Source organism: Schistocerca serialis, chromosome 9, assembly GCF_023864345.2.
Source record: "Schistocerca serialis cubense isolate TAMUIC-IGC-003099 chromosome 9, iqSchSeri2.2, whole genome shotgun sequence".
Taxonomy (NCBI): domain Eukaryota; kingdom Metazoa; phylum Arthropoda; class Insecta; order Orthoptera; family Acrididae; genus Schistocerca; species Schistocerca serialis.
In genome coordinates, this window is record NC_064646.1 from 88,527,767 (window position 1) to 88,548,432 (window position 20,666).

The 20,666-nt window shown below is 41.4% G+C and overlaps 1 protein-coding gene across 1 annotated transcript in view; it reads left to right on the forward strand.

Annotated features, from left to right (window-relative positions):
• The window catches only part of LOC126419388 (somatomedin-B and thrombospondin type-1 domain-containing protein-like), a 359,147-nt gene that overhangs the window by 314,317 nt on the left and 24,164 nt on the right, over positions 1-20,666 (forward strand). The window contains exon 4 of the mRNA XM_050086575.1: positions 17,612-17,688. Within this exon, the coding sequence (XP_049942532.1) occupies positions 17,612-17,688 (77 nt within the window). The remainder of the gene's footprint in view (positions 1-17,611; positions 17,689-20,666) is intronic.

Here is a 20,666-nt window from a genome sequence, read left to right on the forward strand (position 1 = left end):
TAATGGATGCCTACAAAAGGAGACAGAAGCAACTAGTCATAACCTTTGTAGACTTCAAAATAGGTTATGATTGCATCCACAGATCTTCATGCTGAACATATTAAGAAATTTTGGACTTCATCCCAAATACAAATGATGAAATAAACTCTTACAAACACGAAGTCCAAAGTAAAATTCAGAGGAGAACTATCTGATCAATTTACGATTAAAACAGAGTTATGTTAAGGAGATGGTCTATCACCACTGCTCTCCAACTGTGCTCTTGAATACTTGATGAGAGGATGGTACAAAGAGAATCCTAAAAACATAACAATTGGAACCAAGAAAGATGATATAACCCGTAATTGTTTGAGAGTCGCAGATGACTTGGCGCTTCAGTCTGGAACCGCGTGACCGCTACGGTCGCAGGTTCGAATCCTGCCTCGGGCATGGATGTGTGTGATGTCCTTAGGTTAGTTAGGTTTAAGTAGTTCTAAGTTCTAGGGGACTGACGACCTCAGATGTTACGTCCCATAGTGCTCAGAGCCATTTGAACCTTTTGATGACTTGGCATTACTACCTAATAATGTACAAGAGGCTAGAAATCAAATAACGGTCCTGTAAAATATAGCGCAAAAAGTAGGCTTCCCTATATCTTTCGAAAAGATCGGGATGATGATAACAGACCCGGTAGTGATAGACCACGTGACAGTAGACAACAGATAAATTAAAGTCTTGGAGAGATTATAACACACACCTTGGATGAAAAACCTGCTTGGCAAGAAAGAACCAATAAAATGATAAGAGCTCAGAAACTAACGTAGTCTACAAATAATAAGAAATGTCTATCAATTCAAACAAAATTGAAGCACTACAAGACAGTTTGGATTCCGTAGAAACACTGGAACACGTGAGGCAATACTGACCTTACGACTTATCTTAGAAGAAAGATTAAGGAAAGGCAAACCTACGTTTCTAGCATTTGTAGACTTAGAGAAAGCTTTTGACAATGTTGACTGGAATACTCTCTTTCAAATTCTAAAGGTGGCAGGGGTAAAATACAGGGAGCGAAAGGCTATTTACAATTTGTACAGAAACCAGATGGCAGTTATAAGAGTCGAGGGACATGAAAGGGAAGCAGTGGTTGGGAAGGGAGTAAGACAGGGTTGTAGCCTGTCCCCGATGTTGTTCAATCTGTATATTGAGCAAGCAGTAAAGGAAACAAAAGAAAAATTCGGAGTAGGTATTAAAATTCATGGAGAAGAAATAAAAACTTTGAGGTTCGCCGATGACATTGTAATTCTGTCAGAGACAGCAAAGGACTTGGAAGAGCAGTTGAATGGAATGGACAGTGTCTTGAAAGGAGGATATAAGATGAACATCAACAAAAGCAAAACAAGGATAATGGAATGTAGTCTAATTAAGTCGGGTGATGCAGAGGGAATTAGATTAGGAAATGAGGCACTTAAAGTAGTAAAGGAGTTTTGCTATTTGGGGAGCAAAATAACTGATGATGGTCGAAGTAGAGAGGATATAAAATGTAGACTGGCAATGGCAAGGAAAGCGTTTCTGAAGAAGAGAAATTTGTTAACATCCAGTATTGATTTAAGTGTCAGGAAGTCATTTCTGAAAGTATTTGTATGGAGTGTAGCCATGTATGGAAGTGAAACATGGACGATAAATAGTTTGGACAAGAAGAGAATAGAAGCTTTCGAAATGTGGTGCTACAGAAGAATGCTGAAGATTAGATGGGTAGATCACATAACTAATGAGGAAGTATTGAATAGGATTGGGGAGAAGAGAAGTTTGTGGCACAACTTGACCAGAAGAAGGGATCGGTTGGTAGGACATGTTCTGAGGCATCAAGGGATCACCAATTTAGTATTGGAGGGCAGCGTGGAGGGTAAAAATCGTAGGGGGAGACCAAGAGATGACTACACTAAGCAGATTCAGAAGGATGTAGGTTGCAGTAGGTACTGGGAGATGAAAAAGCTTGCACAGGATAGAGTAGCATGGAGAGCTGCATCAAACCAGTCTCAGGACTGAAGACCACAACAACAACAACAAGACGGAGGTTCAGCCAGAGGTATCTTATGCAAGCCAGACTGTTTTTAATGTCACTCAGAGAAACAGAGTCGACGAAAGCAGAGAGAAGAATATCTAGAACATGCATAAATAAAAAATACCAGAAGGAAGGACAATGGCGTATAGTGCCGAATGAAGTAGTGTACAGGGACGTTGAGCCCATCAAAGATGCTATACGTAAAAAGAGGACTTCTTTCTTTGGCCACATGATGAGAACACCAGTAACCAGATTAGCAATAAAAATTATGCAGAAACTGTGGTATCTGAAGCAACAAGTAGGATGGATCAAGGAAATTAAAGAGGATTGGGAGAACTAGATATAACATTGGATGATCCGCAAAACAAGACAGAAAATTTCAAGAAAAAGAAAGACCAGAAATTATGATTTAAACCAAAAGTAGACGAACGACACACAATGAAAAGGATATTTACAGATGGGGAAAGACAGGAAAGATCAGAACGAATGAAAAGGTACTGGGCAGTTAAGAAAGAACGAAACATGCGCTTACTGAAGAAGAGGGCCAGGAAATGATTGACATAAGTGGTCCAATGAAGCCGTAAAAGCAGATAACATATATATATATATCGTTGAAACATTATGATGATCTGAACCCGCCATTGTGAAAACGACGCCACGTAGCTTTTCTACCACCATAGCACTAGAGAGCAGCAGCGACCTGAGAGAGCAGCAAAGCTTGACATTCTAACACATACCAAAGGTGTTACGTAGCGTTCAGGTCTGGACTGCGGCTGGGCCAGTCCATTTCAGGGAAGTTGGTGTCCACGAGCTATTGTTGCCTCAGAGGCGGTGAGGGGGAAATGCCAAGTGTTGGAAGAGAAGTGCCGTTCTAAACTGAATCCTCTGCTCACATTGCTTGTAAATATTAAGCGCCCCCCACCCACGCCCATACTTACATGGTGACCATTTAAAAAGATCTACTGTCTCATCTACTTTGTTAGTATGTACAAAAAATTCCGTTGTAAATGTGACAAAAGCAGCAGTCTATATTAGCCTTGCTTTTAAACATTTATAATCATACCAGAAGTGTCGCGAGTGTCGAGTTTGGAGTATAACCTTCATTTCTATTGTCGCCATGTTACAATGTGCTTCTTTCGCCAAAACACAGCGGAGTTTACATTATGTCACCTCGATAAGATGTTGTGCACACGCAACTGCTACAGATCTCCGAAAGAGTGGTTTATTATGTGAGGAACTGAGGAAAAGTATGATCAATAGCTTATGAAAAAGCACATCCTCCCTACAAACATAAGCGTGTAATGTCTTCATTTATGTTCCACAACCCAGAGTATTTCCCGTTTCATCAACTATCGATGGTCCATATAAATTCCATTATTTAATTAAACGTTTGTAGTTAGTGAAACAACTCAGCGGATAATGAAGTTTTGCATAATAAACATATGGAAAAATACGCATTTGGGTGCTATCATTTGCGAAAATCTCATTTCGATATCACAGACTGTTTATGAAATATGGGAAATGTTGTGGGTATTTCATTCTGGCTTTATTGCTCGCGTTCGTAATCGCGTAATGAGTGTGCTACCTCATTTCAGTTTTCTCGTGGTTGGTGACTGACAGGCACCTTCACACAAGTATATTGAAAAATTCAATATGTTAGCTAAGTTTCGTATGTAGCACATATTATGTAATATGCAGCAAACTGAAAATCATAGTGATCCCTATTTTCTGTTGCAAACTTTTTCAAATTTCGCGCAGTGTCTTACTTAAATGGAAGTACCACAACAACTACAACTATTGACTAGATACTGGGCACATCATCGTGAAGCGAACGTAAAAATGATTTTTTTCTACTTTATGGTTTCTCTAAAATAGTTTGAGGCGGATTGCAGGACACGCCTCGATTCTGCCAACGCAGCGTGTCTCCGACCTGCCGAAAGTGGGCAAACAAGGCTGGCCTTTCCTTCCGAACAAATCAAAGAACTCGTCCAGCTCTCTGAACGAAAAAAAAAAAAAAAATGGTCGCTGTATAATTATCGGACTCGACCAGAAGTACCCCCTGACTCACAACGTAAGATAGCTAGCGGAGTATAAAAGTGGACTGTTGTAACTAAAAGCGAAGTGTCTTGCATTACCTTTGACTGCGATTGGGTGAACGATAAATATGTGCAGCGTGTAAATTAGAATGGGGAACGGGATGGGGCGGCTCTTAATTTTCAGGAGAACGTCTGGAGCCGTGGCTGCAGTGCTGCCACTGGCGACCGTTTATGGAACTGTTGGGTATAAACTGTGCTACGGTGTGTGTGTGTGTGTGTGTGTGTGTGTGTGTGTGTGTCTGGCCGTGCGGAACATAAAGCCCGTGAATAAGGCGCAGCTTCGTTACGCTGGGTCACGATCCGTGAATTGCGGACGCGGCGACGTCAGCTTTGAAAATGGCCGGCACACGCTTCATTGAGGCGGCGGAAATGAGAGGAGGGAAGCCAAAAGCAAAAAGAGCGTGCGGCGGTCATTCATATCCCGCGAGCGGGAGGCGGGCGCAATGCCAGGAGGGACCTTAATTGCGAGGCGCGGAAATTATCCTTTTCCTTCTCTCTTTTTCTTTTTCTCGGCGACCACAAAGTTGGCATAATGGACGACGCCGCCGGTTTGCGTGAGTGGCCGTTGCAGGAAAAGCTTGAAACAGATATACGGTTGTGTAAGCTGTCGGACGTTCGTCGACAATTAGCAGTCCCTTAGAACACGTTCCGCTCCGCTACGCCGCGTGGAACGGGGGAAGATCGGGTTAACGCCCCGTCGATTTCGAGGTCACTAGACTGCTGAAATCCTTGCTTAGGCGATGATCAACAGCATGTAAAAATCTTTAAAAAATCGTAACACTGTGCTCTCTGTAATAGTGTTACTTTATTTTGCTACCGGTTTCGTTTCGGAACCATCATCAACGACGGATTTACAACATACGAAAGTGTGCAGTGTGACAATGCCGAACGAAATAGCGAAAACAGGAAAAAATGTAAAATCGATCATAATACTCACGAAAATTATCATAGATGTATCACATGCCACAGATGTTTTAAAAATAAATTATCGAAGAAAACTATAATTGCCAAGATAATAAATCGAAAATTGTAGCAAGATAAAAATATGACGGTACATTGACACAGGTTCAGCTAGTGATGTACAGCAATATAAGTCAAAGGACTTCAAGGTCAAAGAGGACAGTCGTGAACGAATCCAAAGAAACTTACTGGCAGATTAAAACTGTGTGCCGGACCGAGGCTCGTACTCGGGACCTTTGCCTTTCGCGGGCAACTGTTCTACCAAGGCAAGGTTCGCAGAAGAGCTTCCGTGAAGTGTGGAAGGTAGGAGACGAGGTACTGGCAGAATTGAAGCTGTGAGGTCGGGTCGTGAGTCGTGCATGGGTAGCTCAGTTGGTAGAGCACTTGCTCGCGAAAGGCAAAGGTCCCGAATTAGAGTCTCGGGCCAGCACACATTTTTAATCACCCAGGAAGTTTCATATTAGCGCACACTCCGCTGGAGAGTGAAAATCTTATTCTGAATCCAAAGAAGTTGCGATTAATAATTATGTGATATTCAAATTATTAAACTGGGGTAGTAACAGCTCTCCACCTGACTGAGAGTACATAAAAAACCAATAAAATAAAATGTAAAGTAACAGATAAGCAAGACTGATGAATGTTAGAGCGTAAAATAATTTACAGTCCATTCAAAAGACGTACGTATGTGAAACACAAGCTACAGAGCGGTTCATGAAATTAAAATAAGCCGTATCGGACGAAAATTCACAGTAAATAAAAATAACAAGAAGACGACACAATTTTTAGAGGTGAAGGAAAATATCAAATGAATGTAAAACATGGGGATACATAACATCTGCAAAATTTATGCATACGACAAAATATAACCTAATTTTATACATACGACAAAATAGAGCCTAAAATTTTTGTCGAGGAACATGGTATGCATCTTTAACACATTGGTTGGAAAAATATTTCATCCACATGACTACACAGTCTTAAAATGAAATTAAAATTTCATTTTTCATACACATAAAAATTAATAAAATGACTTTAAGATATTAGTTAAAAATATTTCATTAAAATTACTACATAGTCATAAGACAAAATCAAAAGAGACCATTTAGCATACTTCATCTCCCAGCACCTGGGACTTGGACTCCCTCTACGATTTTTACCCTCTACGCTGCCCTCCAGTACTAAATTGGTGATCCCTTGATGCCCCAGAATATGTCCTACCAAGCGATCCCTTCTTCTGGTCAAGTTGTGCCACTGATTTCTCTTCTCCCCAATTCTTTTCAATACCTCCTCATTAGTTATGTAATCTACCCATCTAATCTTCAGCATTCTTCTGTAGCACCACATTTCGAAAGCTTCGATTCTCATAATAAACTGTCGTTAGAGGCGGAGCACAAGCTTGGATTGTGTCAAAGATGGAATGGAGAGGGAAATCGACCGTACCCTTTCAAAGGAACCATCTCGGAATTTGCCTGGCGAATGCGAGTCAAGTGTACTAACCATTTCGCGTGCTTGTAGCGCTTATCGTTTTCATGAGGCACGACGCGTTTTTTTTTTTTTTTTTTTTTTTTTTTTTTGGGTGGGGGACAGGGGGAGGGGAATTGACGGCAATAATGCCAGTATTAGCTGGGAAAAAAATGGTTTTCAGTTACAGCGGTTCTTTTTCGTCTCTAAGCTGACTGTTAAAATCGATCAAATAACCGGTTGCCGAAATAACTGATTTTCTGTTTTTTATTGCTGTTACTTCCAGTAACAAACGTAGACTTCAATCAGATATTGAAAATTCTAATGAAAATGAAGAAGTAGGAGATCGATGTGGGGTGGAGGCTGCAGCAGAAATTGGCCTTTTCGTCTCCAGCAGATACTGCGATGGCGAAGGAGACAGACATTCTGATGGCAAGGGCTAAAGTATGAAGTGTTCAGTTAATATCCCAAGTTGATAGCGCGTCAATAAAGTTTTACATCAGTCAAATGTACCTTCTTTCCCAAGGAAAATTGAGCGTATTTTCTCCTTATGTGATGTGACAGGTTTGTTGTGCCTTCCTTAATTTTTAATTTTTTAGCACAATGGAGAATTGTACGTCATTGCTACCGCTCTTCGTAAAATTCTTCCAAACGAAGGATGCTATCATTCTGCAATGCAACTGATGTCCAAAGACGACAGGGAGAAACCACCGAACTGATCAGGTGGGGGCTAGTGTTGCACTCTGCACGTACGCACGTACCGTCTGTTAGGCCACGCTACCGGACAACAGGTACATTATTCTCTCCGCAATGCTGTACTAATTTTTATGTCACGCGTTTTTTGCTAGTTTCTAACTGCAGGCATCGTTGTTAAAATACTGCTTATCGCATTTCCCAATTTCTGTAACAGCCCAATATTTCAAAGCAATGGAAATTTTACCAATAAAAATTACTCGTTTTTTTTAAAGCTTTATTTAAAAACCAAGAATCTTTGTACTGGTGCTATGGCAATTTGATATACTGGTTTTTTTCTGGTTATTATCAAAACTGGGAAAAACGCCCTTTATAACTGGAACCAAACAATTATCGAAAAATACCGGCTATTTAGATCTAAAATACCGGTATCGGTTTTAACCGATCAGTTCTTCCCATTTCTAATTGGCCCACAACATGATGCATTGAACCTGTCAGCCATCTTTCTGCACGTTTTAAGTAGGATAATTTTTATTAAATGAGGATTAGATAAAAGAGCATGGCTTTTGGACATTTATAATTTTTTAGTTTTTCTTGCCATTTACGAGTCCATTGTGTATAACTTACAGATTACATAGTACTCATGACAGCTAGGGTTCCCGCATTCATAGTTATTCGCGCTCTTTTATTTTAACCGAACACTTTAGGCCAGGTTGTTGCTTTTGTTCCTTAGAGTTCACCTACCTCAAACAGCTATTTGAGTACGTTGGTATGCATTTATACTTTGCTTGCGGCTGATCTATACCCGATGGGTTCCTTGCTGCCGTTTATCGTTCCTTACATCGCTTCTACAACTTTTTGCATAACATGTTGTTGGGTATCCCTGTATATTTTTCAGTCGAACGATGTTTTCAATTTTGCCCTTTCCAAAATTGTTCTTAGAAAATGTATTATTGTTTAATACTGTCATACGTTTAAAGTAAGCCAGTAGTTACCTTAGGAGGTTCTTCCTGCCAATAACTACATGATTCAGGTTTCTGTAGAGGCTATCCAGTAAGGAACAGATGTTTTGGTCGCCGCGGTGGGTGGGGCTGTAACCTCCATCTTGGTACCATAACGTTCCTGAACTTAGCACGCATCCAGCCGTGGTAGCGGTTTCTCTGCTACATTGTTTTTCGTGACGTGTTGAAATGTGCTCTGCATTAGAAAATTCCGGCACATGTGAGGTGCACTTCGTGGTTTTTGTTGGCAAGAAACTGCAAGCCAGTTGAATTTTATCGCGACCGTTGTGACGTGTATGGAAAAAGAATGATCAGTGATAGCCAAGTGAGACAATGGTGCATTGATGTAAGAATACGCTTCCGCGGCCATTGTCACAGTCAATAAAATTCTTCTGGGTTTGAGGCCGCCTTATCATCTGTGAAATTCCGACGTTTCGGCGACTGTTGCTAGGTGCCTTCCTCAGGGTGTATTGCTAACTGCTAACAGCAATACACCCTGATGAAGGCGCCTTGCAGCAGTCGCCGAAACGTCGGAATTTTACAGATAACAATGCGGCCTCAAACCCAGAAGAATTTTATTGACAATGGTGCATTGATTTTAAAAATAACTGTACCAATGTTCACGATGAGGACCGCATGGTAGGCCTAGCCTTGTGACTGACGAATTGAGACGAAAGTCAACGATAAAATTCGTGAAAATCGTCGTTTCGCCATTACGGAACTTTCGCAATTACCACCTCTTTCCTACAATGAAAACATGGCTACCTCCACAACGTTTTGACACTTACGCCGAACTGCATGCCAGTATAGACCAGTGGTTGTAATCGCTGACGGCAGATTTCTACAGAAACGCTGTTGAAAAACGGTGTGATAACTGCCCCTATTTTAATGCCGATTGTATAGAAAAATAGGTTAAGAACGTATCTTTAAAGTGCATATAATAAAATTTGATTTTTACAATTTGTTAATTTTCCATTTCAAAATGTCTCTTACTTTGTGGGAAAGCCTCGCAAAACTGGTCTTCTGAGTAATAAATGCTTTGAAAATACGGCAGCGGTGTTCCATTTCCATTACTTATACGAGTATTGTCAGCCGTTGTCCCACTTCAGCACCGAGGATGGACTTCCATAAATCTGTTGAAAGGTGCTCGGTATCGGTACCTTTATGACCGTCCTTAGCGGGGACTCTGCACTGCCTGTCATTTCTGCCACAGTTCTCTCTCCACCTCTTCTCGCCTTTCCAGTCCCCATCCTGCTCCTATACTATCGCTCTGTATCTTATTTGTTTTGTCACACATTCTTTCTGGCCAACTGTTTTTCGCCACTAACATCAGGCGTTCTTGTTGCTGTAACTACAGAAGGTCCTTCATATATCTTGTGAGACACTGTAGTGTCAAGCTGTTAATTAAGAACAAACAGCGCTTTAACACCTTCGTATCGACATGTTCATCATCAGACTGGTGTTAACCTTTGTAATTATCTATAGCTTATGTTGTACATGCGACGTTGGCTGATTTTCGTTGTGACGAGAGTTTCTTGGGATGGAAAAAAGACTGCTTTACTATAATTGGACGTACTAATGAATTTAATGTTTCAGCCCGATGTTGTTTGAAACCACAAACCACGCTCAGTAAGACTGTTTATATTATAATATTACGATTTTGCTACTCATGTATGAAGGCACTCCAACGGCTTTGACGCAATGGTAACAGCGGTTCTCGTCAGTTTACCGAAGCTGTGCTGTCGGGCTTAGCTAGCACTTGGATGAGTGACCGTTCTGGGCTGCCAAGCGCTGTTGCCAAGCAAGGTGTACTCAGCCCTTGTGAGGCCAATTGAGGAACTACTTGACTGAGAAGTAGTGGCTCTGGTTACGAAAACTGACAACGCTGGGAAAGCGGTGTGCTGACCACACGCCCCTCCATATCCGCGTCCAGTAACAGCTGTCGTCAGAGGATGACACGATGGTCGGTCGGTACCGTTGGGGCTTCTGAGGCCTGTTTGGACAGAGTTAAGGGGAAGTTTACTATCTTTGGCCAGAAACAAGCATGTTCGTTAAGAAATATGTTATAGATATCAATGTCAAATTTGATCAAAGTGTTTATTGATATTTTCTGTACAAACTGGAATTTTTTCGACCGGAAATGTCGAAGAGCAAAGGCGGAAAGGCCGTCGGAACGAAACAAAATTTCACTGTAGACCTCCACGCGCGGTATGTCACAGGTCAGCCGGCTCACCTGAAATCAAAATTGAGTTGACGTTAGCGAAGTATATGATTCTTTAGGAGTTGTACCTAGCTTAAGTTATTTGGACCATAGGAAACAAATAGTTTTTTTCATCGATTTTTTTACTTCGTCGGCCAAGTAAAAATATTTGTAGTTGATGGACCGGAATAGAAGTGGTACAACTCCCAGACAACTTAGCTTCGTCGGAAGCAAATAATCATGCCAATCCGTTCAGTAGATTTGAAGTTACCATACCGCGCGATAAAAAAAAGTCATTTCGAGAAAACGCGTTTGAAGTTTTGACTACATATAAGTGCAATATTACGCAACTTACGTTCAATCTGCTATTCCGGGTCCATAAACTATTCCTTCCTCTTCCTCATAGAGGGCGTTCTGCTCGATCTGGGCCATCTTGTGCTACTCCAGAGCCGCTCGTACTGCCGGTGACGAGCGGTTTTCGGCCGCTTGAATCCGGTGGTCGTCCGAATGCTTGGCGAACTGCGTCGAATAGAGTCCCAGGGTGACGTCCATCGTTGCCATGGTCTTCAGAGATGCTGAATACCCTTCCTTGAAGCTGCTCACTGCTAAGAAAGTCGCAATCTCCACAGTCTTCGCACCAGAACGCAAATGCTTGGAGGCTAACTTCCAAACACACGAGTTGAAACCTTCATTTGAATTTTGTGTTTCCTCCCAAGCAGCGGTACAATAACTCGTCTTCCGAAAGAAAAAAATTGGTGCGTGAAAAAGGCCGATTTCAGGCAGTTGCATTTTTTTGTTTAACCGCGAATAACAAACATTTCTGTCCCGTATTAGGAAAAACCGTTTCAGGAGTGGAATGTAAACACTTTTATGGATCCAAAAATCCAATTTATAAAAATCGATATTTTGAATCAAAAGATAGGTAAAAACTCGAAACGCAGTGCCGGTTTTTCCGGAAGGAAGGTGCTATGTTCCACACGTCACTGTTTCGGATTCAAGAAAGCCTTCGCAGAAGAATTGACAATAAACAAAGATTTGTAGCCACCTCGATCGCCGAACTTGTCTATTTGTGATTTTCATTTGTAAGGATATTTAGTTAGAAAAGTGGATGGAAAAAGGCCTAAAAGTTTACGCTAACTGTGGGAAACTCACGTGAAAACACTATAGCGTGAAGTGTGAATGAGCGTTCACACACAGTAATGCATAGGGATGCAGGACAAGCGCTTTCTATGTCTGTCGTTATTTTCAAATGTATTTTATGCTTTTAAGTGAAATGATGTTTTTCTGTGAATGAATGTGCGCGCGTACAACAGACGTGGATGCCGCTTTTATCTGGGGCTTGCTTTATTTTTTAATATGGCGAAACATGAAAACAGTGTCGACACAGCTATATTCAGTCCGTGCGCTATCGCCGTTTCCAGCGGCCAGCGGTGGGACGTGGCGTGACTTTTCCTATCATACAACGATCGATCGATCCGATGTCCGCGGGTTGTGCACGCCGGCAGAGAGACGGCGCTGCCCATAATGAAACTCTGCCGGCACACTGCCTCTATTCAGAACCCGCCGGTCGGTGCCCACAGATGCGTGTTCAAGTTTTCATGCAGCTGCTTTAATGAATGTTTGGTCGACAGTGGGGGCGATTTTGATACACTGCCCATCCTCTGCTGGGAGCGCGGATTAGCAGAGACCATTAAACGATGTTACTGGAGCCGCGCAACTAATGCCGCTCGCAGTTCCGGGAGACAGCTCTCCGCTTAGGGGCTTACCGTGCCTGTCAGTCAAGTTAACGCCCGCCACCACTCGCTTCCGCTTTGAATGCACTGTCAATGCGGGAAACGCATCACTGTGCCGCCTCCGAGGCAACATTTTGTCAGTAAACACTGGGCGACCATTTGCGGCCGAGGCATTAGGGCGATTGTTTCCCAGCGCGTTCACCACTGGTTCTATTGCCCGTCTGTGATAGCCTTAATTGGCGGTAAATACGGAGTCTGTCCGCATGGCCTCTGAAGGGCTAGTCGGAGAATTACTTTCATTCTTGACAGGGCTGGGTTACTCGATTAATTGCGAGTCTTGCGACTTACTCTGAGGATAGCCGGACGATACGCGGCCGAAATATCAGGGGAAGAAATTTTAATTGCGCGGCTGCATGCTCGAAATTTAATGGACTATTCATTACGCCGCGAAAAGTTGAAAATCCACAGATATTTTATGTGTTTGTGAAAAAGGACAATGAAAAGAGACCTCTGGTCAGAGAAGTAATATTTTCAGAAAGAAACAAAAATGGTTGGTAATGTCTAAAGTATCCATTTTAGTTCTTTGCGTATTATAATTTACTTCATTCTGTACATGGTCCTATCGATTTGAAAGTTGTCTGAATCCTAAAGGGGTCCATAATAGCTTTAAAAGAAATCTATGTCAGTCTTCTGAAATCGGATCTCTTGTCGTTAAGGGGAAATAACATTGGCCCGACTAGAGGCCCCTTTTCAAAATATAGCAGCTGTGTATGTAATGCATCACACAATAGTAATACCTATATTGTAGAGGCGTTTTGAGGGGCTCACAGTAGCTTTGCATGAAAGAAAAACAATTTGTGATTAGAATAATGCTAGACAAGTGGTGCCTACACATATTGCCAATTTGCAGTTGACCATAACATACAATAAAAATGTCAATATTCTTTCTAAAACTGCAGCACGTGGTACGCTAATTTCTCTCAGTTTGGGGCCAGTTTACTTGGTTTTAAATGTATCTGCACTGTAATGTGCTGTAGGTCTGGAGGGGTTAACCAATAAATATGTAATGTTAATTTGAAAAAAATCTCTGTACCATTTTTGAAAGGACATTTTAAGGGCAATTTATATGCAGAATTTTTTTGTGAAGTATGTCCAATTGCAAAATGGTAATAAAGTGAAAATTTAAAACTCGGTACCTCAGGACAACCCTTTTCCAACACAAATATTCAGCCTTTCGTAACTCACTCAAATTTAGAGATATAAATCTGTTGTTGTTGTGGTCTTCAGTCCTGAGACTAGTTTGATGCAGCTCTCCATGCTACTCTATCCTGTGCAAGGTGCTTCATCTCCCAGTACGTACTGCAGCTTACATCCTTCTGAATCTGCTCAGTGTATTCATCTCTTGGTCTCCCTCTGCGATTTTTACCCTCCACGCTGCCCTCCAATACTAAACTGGTGATCCCTTCATGCCTCAGAATATGCTCTACCAACCGATTCCTTCTTCTAGTCAAGTTGTGCCACAAACTACTGTTCTCCCCAATTCCATTCAATACCTCCTCATTAGTTATGTGATCTACTTATCTAATCTTCAGCAGTCTTTTGTAACACCATGTTTCGAAAGCTTCTATTCTCTTCTTGTCCAAACTATTTATCGTCCACGTTTCACTTCCATACATGGCTACACTCCATTCAAATACTTTCAGAAAAGACTTCGTGACCCTTAAATCTATACTCGATGTTAACAAATTTCTCTTCTTCAGAAACGCTTTCCTTCCCATTGCCAGTCTACATTTGATATCCTCTTTACTTCAACCATCATCAGTTATTTTGCTCCCCAAATCGCAAAACTCCTTTACTACTTTAAGTGTCTCATTTCCTAATCTAATTCCATAAGCATCACCCGACTTAATTCGACTACATTCCATTATCCTCAATTCGACTACATTCCATTATCCTCAATTCGACTACATTCCATTATCCTCGTTTTGCATTTGTTGACGTTCATCTTATACTCTCCTTTCAAGACACTGTCCATTCCGTTCAACTGCTCTTCCAAGTCCTTTGCTGTCTCTGTCAGAACTACAATGTCATCGGGGAACCTCAAAGTTTTTATTTCTTCCCTATGGATTTTAGTACCTACTCCGAAATTTTCTTTTGTTTCCTTTACCGCTTGCTCAATATACAGATTGAATAACATTGGGGAGAGGGTACAACTCTGTCTCACTCCCTTCCCAACCACTGCTTCCCTTTCGTGCCCCTCGACTCTTATAACTGCAAATTGTAAATGGCCTTTCGCTCCCTGTATTTAACCCCTGCCACCTTCAGAATTTGAAAACATTGTCAAAAGCTTTCTCTAAGTCTACAAATGCTATAAACGTAGGTTTGCCTTTTCTCATTATAGCTTCTAAGATAAGTTGTAGGGTCAGTATGGACTCTCGTGTTCCAGTATTTCTACGAAATCCAAACTGATCTTCCCCGAGGTCGGCTTCTACCAGTTTTTCCATTCGTCTGCACAGAATTCGCGTTAGTATTTTGCAGCCGTGACTTATTAAACTGATAGTTCGGTAATTTTCACACCTGTCAACACCTGTTTTCTTTGAGATTGGAATTATTATATTCTTCTTGAAGTCTGAGGTTATTTCGCCTGTCTCATACATTTTGCTCACCAGATGGTAGAGTTTCGTCAGGATTGGCTCTCCCAAGGCTGTCAGTAGTTCTAATGGAATGTTGTCTACACCCGGGGCCTTGTTTCGACTTATATCTTTCAGTGCTCTGTCAAACTCTTCACGCAGTATCATATCTCCCATTTCATCTTCCTCTACATCCTCTTTAATTTCCATAATATTGCCCTCAAGTAAATCGCCCTTGTACAGACACTCTATATACTCTTTCCACCTTTCTGCTTTCCCTTCTTTGCTTAGAACTGGGTTTCCATCTGAGCTCTTGATATTCATGCAAGTGGTTCTCCTTTCTCCAAAGGTCTCTTAAATTTTCCTGTAGGCAGTATCTATCTTACCGGCCGGCCGGAGTGGCCGAGCGGTTCTAGGCGCTTCAGTCTGGAACCGCGCGACCGCTACGGTTGCAGGTTCGTATCCTGCCTCGGGCATGGATGTGTGTGATGTCCTTAGGTTAGTTAGGTTTAAGTATTTCTAAGTTCTAGGGGACTGATGACCTGAGATGTTAAGTCCCATAGTGCTCAGAGCCATTTGAACCATCTATCTTACCCCTAGTGAGATAAGGCTATATCCTTACATTTGTCCTCTATATATAAATCTATTTTTTTAAAAAAATGTTCACAATTTAATACTGAACGTAAAACTTAAAATATGCCTGAGCCGATTAGCGCCTTGGGATCACTGTATCATAGAACTAGTAGTTTTTACATCAGAGTTACTTAAAATGACAGTAATTCTAATATAATAAACAGTGATCAAATGATAGTGATAGAATTAAAAATTATTTGAAACAGGAACTGAATGAATCTCACGACAATGTGAATAACAACACCGACTGAGGACTCTGCACTTAATTGGCGTCGGTGAGCCTTTTTGACGGAAATCGATTGATGCTCTCCTGTTTTCGGGGTCAAAATAGTGAACGCATCTTTCATCGCATGTTGATAAGGAACACGTCGCTCCCACACTCAAAAAGCAAGAGAAATGGGTGACGGATGTCCAGTCTCCCCTGTTTCATTTCAGAAGTGAGCATTCGAGGCATCCACCGTGCGCAGAGATTTTTGTGTACCGCATTGATGGCGTGTAAATGCTCTCGTCATATGCTACACTTGCCTGAGAGCTGTGTCTGTGTTATCCGACGATTTTCTCTGATGCGTTCGTGAGCCCGATTCCGATGAGTCGGTTGCCGTTCGTAATCGTCTACTCCGTGCTCTGTCACACAGGTTACGCTTAACGCCCGTTCATTAGGAGCACGACAACCGAACTTCGAACATTACTGATGTCGATACAATCACCATCGTACATAGCTTTGATTCCTCTACGGATTTCAGTTGGAGACGCTTTTTCTGTAGTTAGAAACTCGATTACAACCCGCTGTTTCTCACTCACCGATGCAGCTACGTAACGCACCGCCATGTTTCACGCTACAATTCGGAGCCCTCTAGCGTAAGAGGGTCCCAGGTTGGGTTAGCGAAGCGTAAAATTCGATTTAGTACTATGCATGACTCGTAACAGAAATACTTTTTTTTTTAAATGGTAAAGTACTAAATTTTGAAGTGTTTTAAGGCAGAAGGAGTGACGGTTACTTACATTAAGCGGGAAATCCGGGTTCGATTCCCGGCCCGGCGCAAATTTTTCCCCGTTATCTATGATACATTTCAGTGCCCAGGTATGGCTAACGTCAATAATACCTTTGAAGGCAGCGCGGAGTGGCTGTGTGGTTTGAGGCGCCATGTCACGGATTGCGTGGCCCCTCCCGCCGGAAGTTCGAGTCCTCCCTCGGGCAAGGCTGTGTGTGTTGTTATTACCGTAAGGTCGGTTAAGTTTGTCTCAATAGTGTGTAAGTCTAGGGACCTATGACTTCAGCAGTTTGGTCCCTTAGGAATTCACACACATTTCAAACCTTTGAACAAGAAATGAATCATCTTATGATTTCTTCCCTCTTGTACAATGCCTTCAACACTTGTGACTACCTCTTCTGCGTCGATCTTGGAAAATAAAATCTGTTTCTTGAAGTATTAGCAAATTATAGCAAACATAATTCAAAATGTTTCGAGATCTACACGCATCTTCCTTGTAAACGACAACGTTCTCCGTCTCATGGCTGTCCCTGATATCTTCCAAACTTCTCTTTCCGCCACTACTAAAACAGTTTCCCATTACACAAATACATTACTTTTCATAAGGCAACTAATCGTTCACATCCAGTCGTCTTAACACTTTCGATTTCTGTTGTTAGACTGACTCTACTCATCAACTGTTTCTCTTATGCTCACAAATTTTTGTTACACGGATAAAATATTCACTGTTGGAGAAGTGTCTAGAAATACACAGAGCTTACATTTATAAATTGAAAATAATATTACTACACAAATATCTTTTTTTTCTGTACACATGGCTACCTATAAAGACACACTGAAAATACAAAACAAGAAAAGGACATACACATATATGAAACATATTCTGCGGAATATTGAACTGTTGAGGAGGCTTTCGCCTATTCATTGAAGCATCTCAAATGTGCCCAGCACAGAGAATGTGATGGAGTACGAAGCCTAACACGAAATGGATAGCATACCTTTGTTTCAAGCTACATGTACTATATGGCTACGTAGTCCAGTCTCTCTAATGTAAATATGAGCGCTCACCACTTTGAAGAACGGTTAAGAATTCCGTACAGTATGCGTATTAGTAGAAGTTTGTTTGTACGCGAGGATGTCGTTCCTTGATGCCACTGTTGTCTTGTTGCAGGTACTGTGTGCAGTTTGAAGTTCTGAAGGCTTCCAAGGCATGCCGCAAGGAGACCAGCTACTCGTCTCTGAGAGAAGGTAAGTTCCGGTTGTTCTCTGAACACAGTAACAGTGACTATATTGGTTTTAACTCTTTCTGAATAATTACAATGCACTTGGGAGGCAATGTCGCATCCTCAGGTAATTTAGATGTTCGCCAACTCCGACCATAGCTTAAGTCTTTCTGAATATTTCGTCCCTAAACATAAATAAAACAGCTTACTGCGCTACTTACTGATTGTTTTTGCCTACGCGTTTCGATGGTTCACACTATCATCTTCAGGTGGAGAACTGCGTTGTTGTATTCCTGGCATTTGTGTAGAGCACAGACGCCTTTTCACAGCAGCACACAAAATGCTGCTAAGCAGGTTATGTTTCCTGTTTTTGTTGATGATGAAACTGATTTAAAGTTTAAAAAAATGAATTTGTAAGAGTAAAGTGTATTTACAACACGAGTGGAATCGAAAAGATGATGCATACTTCTATTTGTTGTATGTACTCCTCACTCATGTGTAAACGTAGCCTCTGAGATGTGAAACATCTTTGTCTGAAGTAATCCAAACATAATGTACAACGAAGAGCAACAAATAGCAGTATGCCGCATCTTTACGATTCCACTCCACTTGTAAGCACACTTTACTATTAAAAACATAGGTTTTTTAACTTTTAACTTTGTCATGTTCCAAAAATCAATTTTACTACCAGAAATAGGCGAAATATATACTGCATTTTTTTTTTTTTTTTTTTTTTTTTTGTCTGCTGCTGTGGGAAAAAGTGTGAACCACCGAAACGCGTAGTGGGAATACAAATAATGTCTGACGCACTAAACAGCTTTAACTATACTACGTCTTTAATACGAAAAAAGTGAATGTTTACAGTTGTGTTTTCTCTTTCTTTGCTTTGTCATTTATCTTTAGCCTGGCTTGATTCTGTCAGGCAACTTTACTATCTTGCGACAATCTTTTCACTTCAGTGTTACTATTACATCCAACATCCTTTGTGATCTACTTTGTTTACTGCAGTCTCTCCTTGTCTGCCACTATCATTTTCCCCTCTCTACTGCTGCTTTCGGAAACTAGCTTAACTATGTATGCTGGAAATCCGTAAACGAGCTTAACTGTTTCTTGATGTCGTGGCAGTGTGCCACTAATTCCCCCTTATGACAAGGTTCTTCTACACTCTTTCGTCACCTATTCTTTGTATCACTTTAACGTTTCGTATTTTATAGGTGCAATTAATTTTTTATGTTGTTCGACAGTGTCACATTTCACATGTTTGTAGTTTCTTCATTTTAATATTTCCGATGATCCAAGACTCACTTCCACACGACGGTATGTTCCCGGTGTGCACGTTCAGGAGCTCCTTCCTCAATTCCATATCAGTATCCGACGTCAGTGGAGCTCTTTAATTGAAGAAAATTTCCTTCACGTATTCGTCTAATTTTGGTACGTTTCTTGCTTCTTAATCCTACTTGCTAGACAGGAAACTTCTCTCAATTGTACGAGTTGTGACGTCACGAAACGGTTTTCAGCGATCCAGGAAAATATTTGCTTTATTATAAATGCAGTCGTGGATCACAATGTTTATGACATCAGGTGATTAATTTCGGTCGTCTTCAGACCTGAGTAGAAACGTGTTTCATTATACATATCAGATGGTGCAATTAATAGCCATTTCGGCATCGTCAGACAAATAAAATTGTAGCATGCAAAGAACACCACTGAAGCGTACATACTGCACCTCAAGTTGCATACCACAATTTTGTTTGTTTGACGAAGTCGAAATGGCTGCACCATCACGTGTAATGGCTTGATACGCAAAATGCACCACGTGGATAGGAACGTTGCTGTTCACGATATATATAAATGATCTAGTAGAAAGCGTCGGATGCTCGTTAAGGCTATTCGCAGATGACGCCAGGAGACAGTAAGTATTTGCAGAACGACCTGAAGAGAACTGATGAATGGTGCAGCCTCTGGCAATTGACCCTGAACGTAAATAAATGTAACGTATTGCACATACATAGGAAAAGAAATCCACTACTGTACAGCTACGCTATTGATGACAAACAGCTGGAGACAGCGTCTGCCGTAAAATATCTAGGCGTGACTATCCAGAGAGACCTTAAGTGGAATGACCATATAAAACAGATAGTGGGAATTCATCGTAAGAATCTTAAGGAAATGTAACTTATCCATGAAAGAAGTGGCTTCATCTGTCTGGGATCCTTAGCAGGTAGGACAGATAGAGGAGATACAGAAGATCCAACGAAGAGCGGTGCGTTTCATCACGATATCGTTTAGCTGGTGAGAGAGCGTTACGGAGATGCTAAACAAACTCCACTGGCAGACGTTACAAGAGAGACGTTGTGCATCACGGAGAGATTTAGTACTGAAATTTCGGGACAGCATATCTCAAGAGGTGTCGGACAACGTAGTGCTTTCCCCCACATACATCTCGAGTATTGACCACTAGGAGAAAATTCGAGAAATTAGAGCCAATACAGAGGCTTACCGACAATCATTCTTCCCACGCACTATTCTTCCCACCCACTATAGTGGTAAGGAGAGTACCCTTCACCACACATCATTAGGTGGCTTGCAGAGTATGATGTAGATGTAGAGTGGAGATGGTCATTAGCGACCGAAACTAATTATCTGATTACAAATAAAAATTGTGAAGCTAGACCGGAATTAAATAAAGCAAATCCTCTCGATTATAGAATTATTGCGTCTTTCCCAACTTTGATGTTGAGCAAGTCTTTATTTGTCGTTGTGCTATTCTCTGGCACCATTGTCGTTTCTCTGTTTATCCTTAAATTACACTGCCTGACAAACACAGTAAAGCAAAAACTTGAAGCACACAGAAGAGTACGAGGAATAGAAACGAAACTTCACGGGTTGAGAGGGCATTTGATGGTACTTCAATGATTACAGCGTTGATTCAAATTTAGAGAACTTGGCAGTATGAGCCCACTTATCAGCAGGACACGACATCGTACTCGGTACGGATGCACG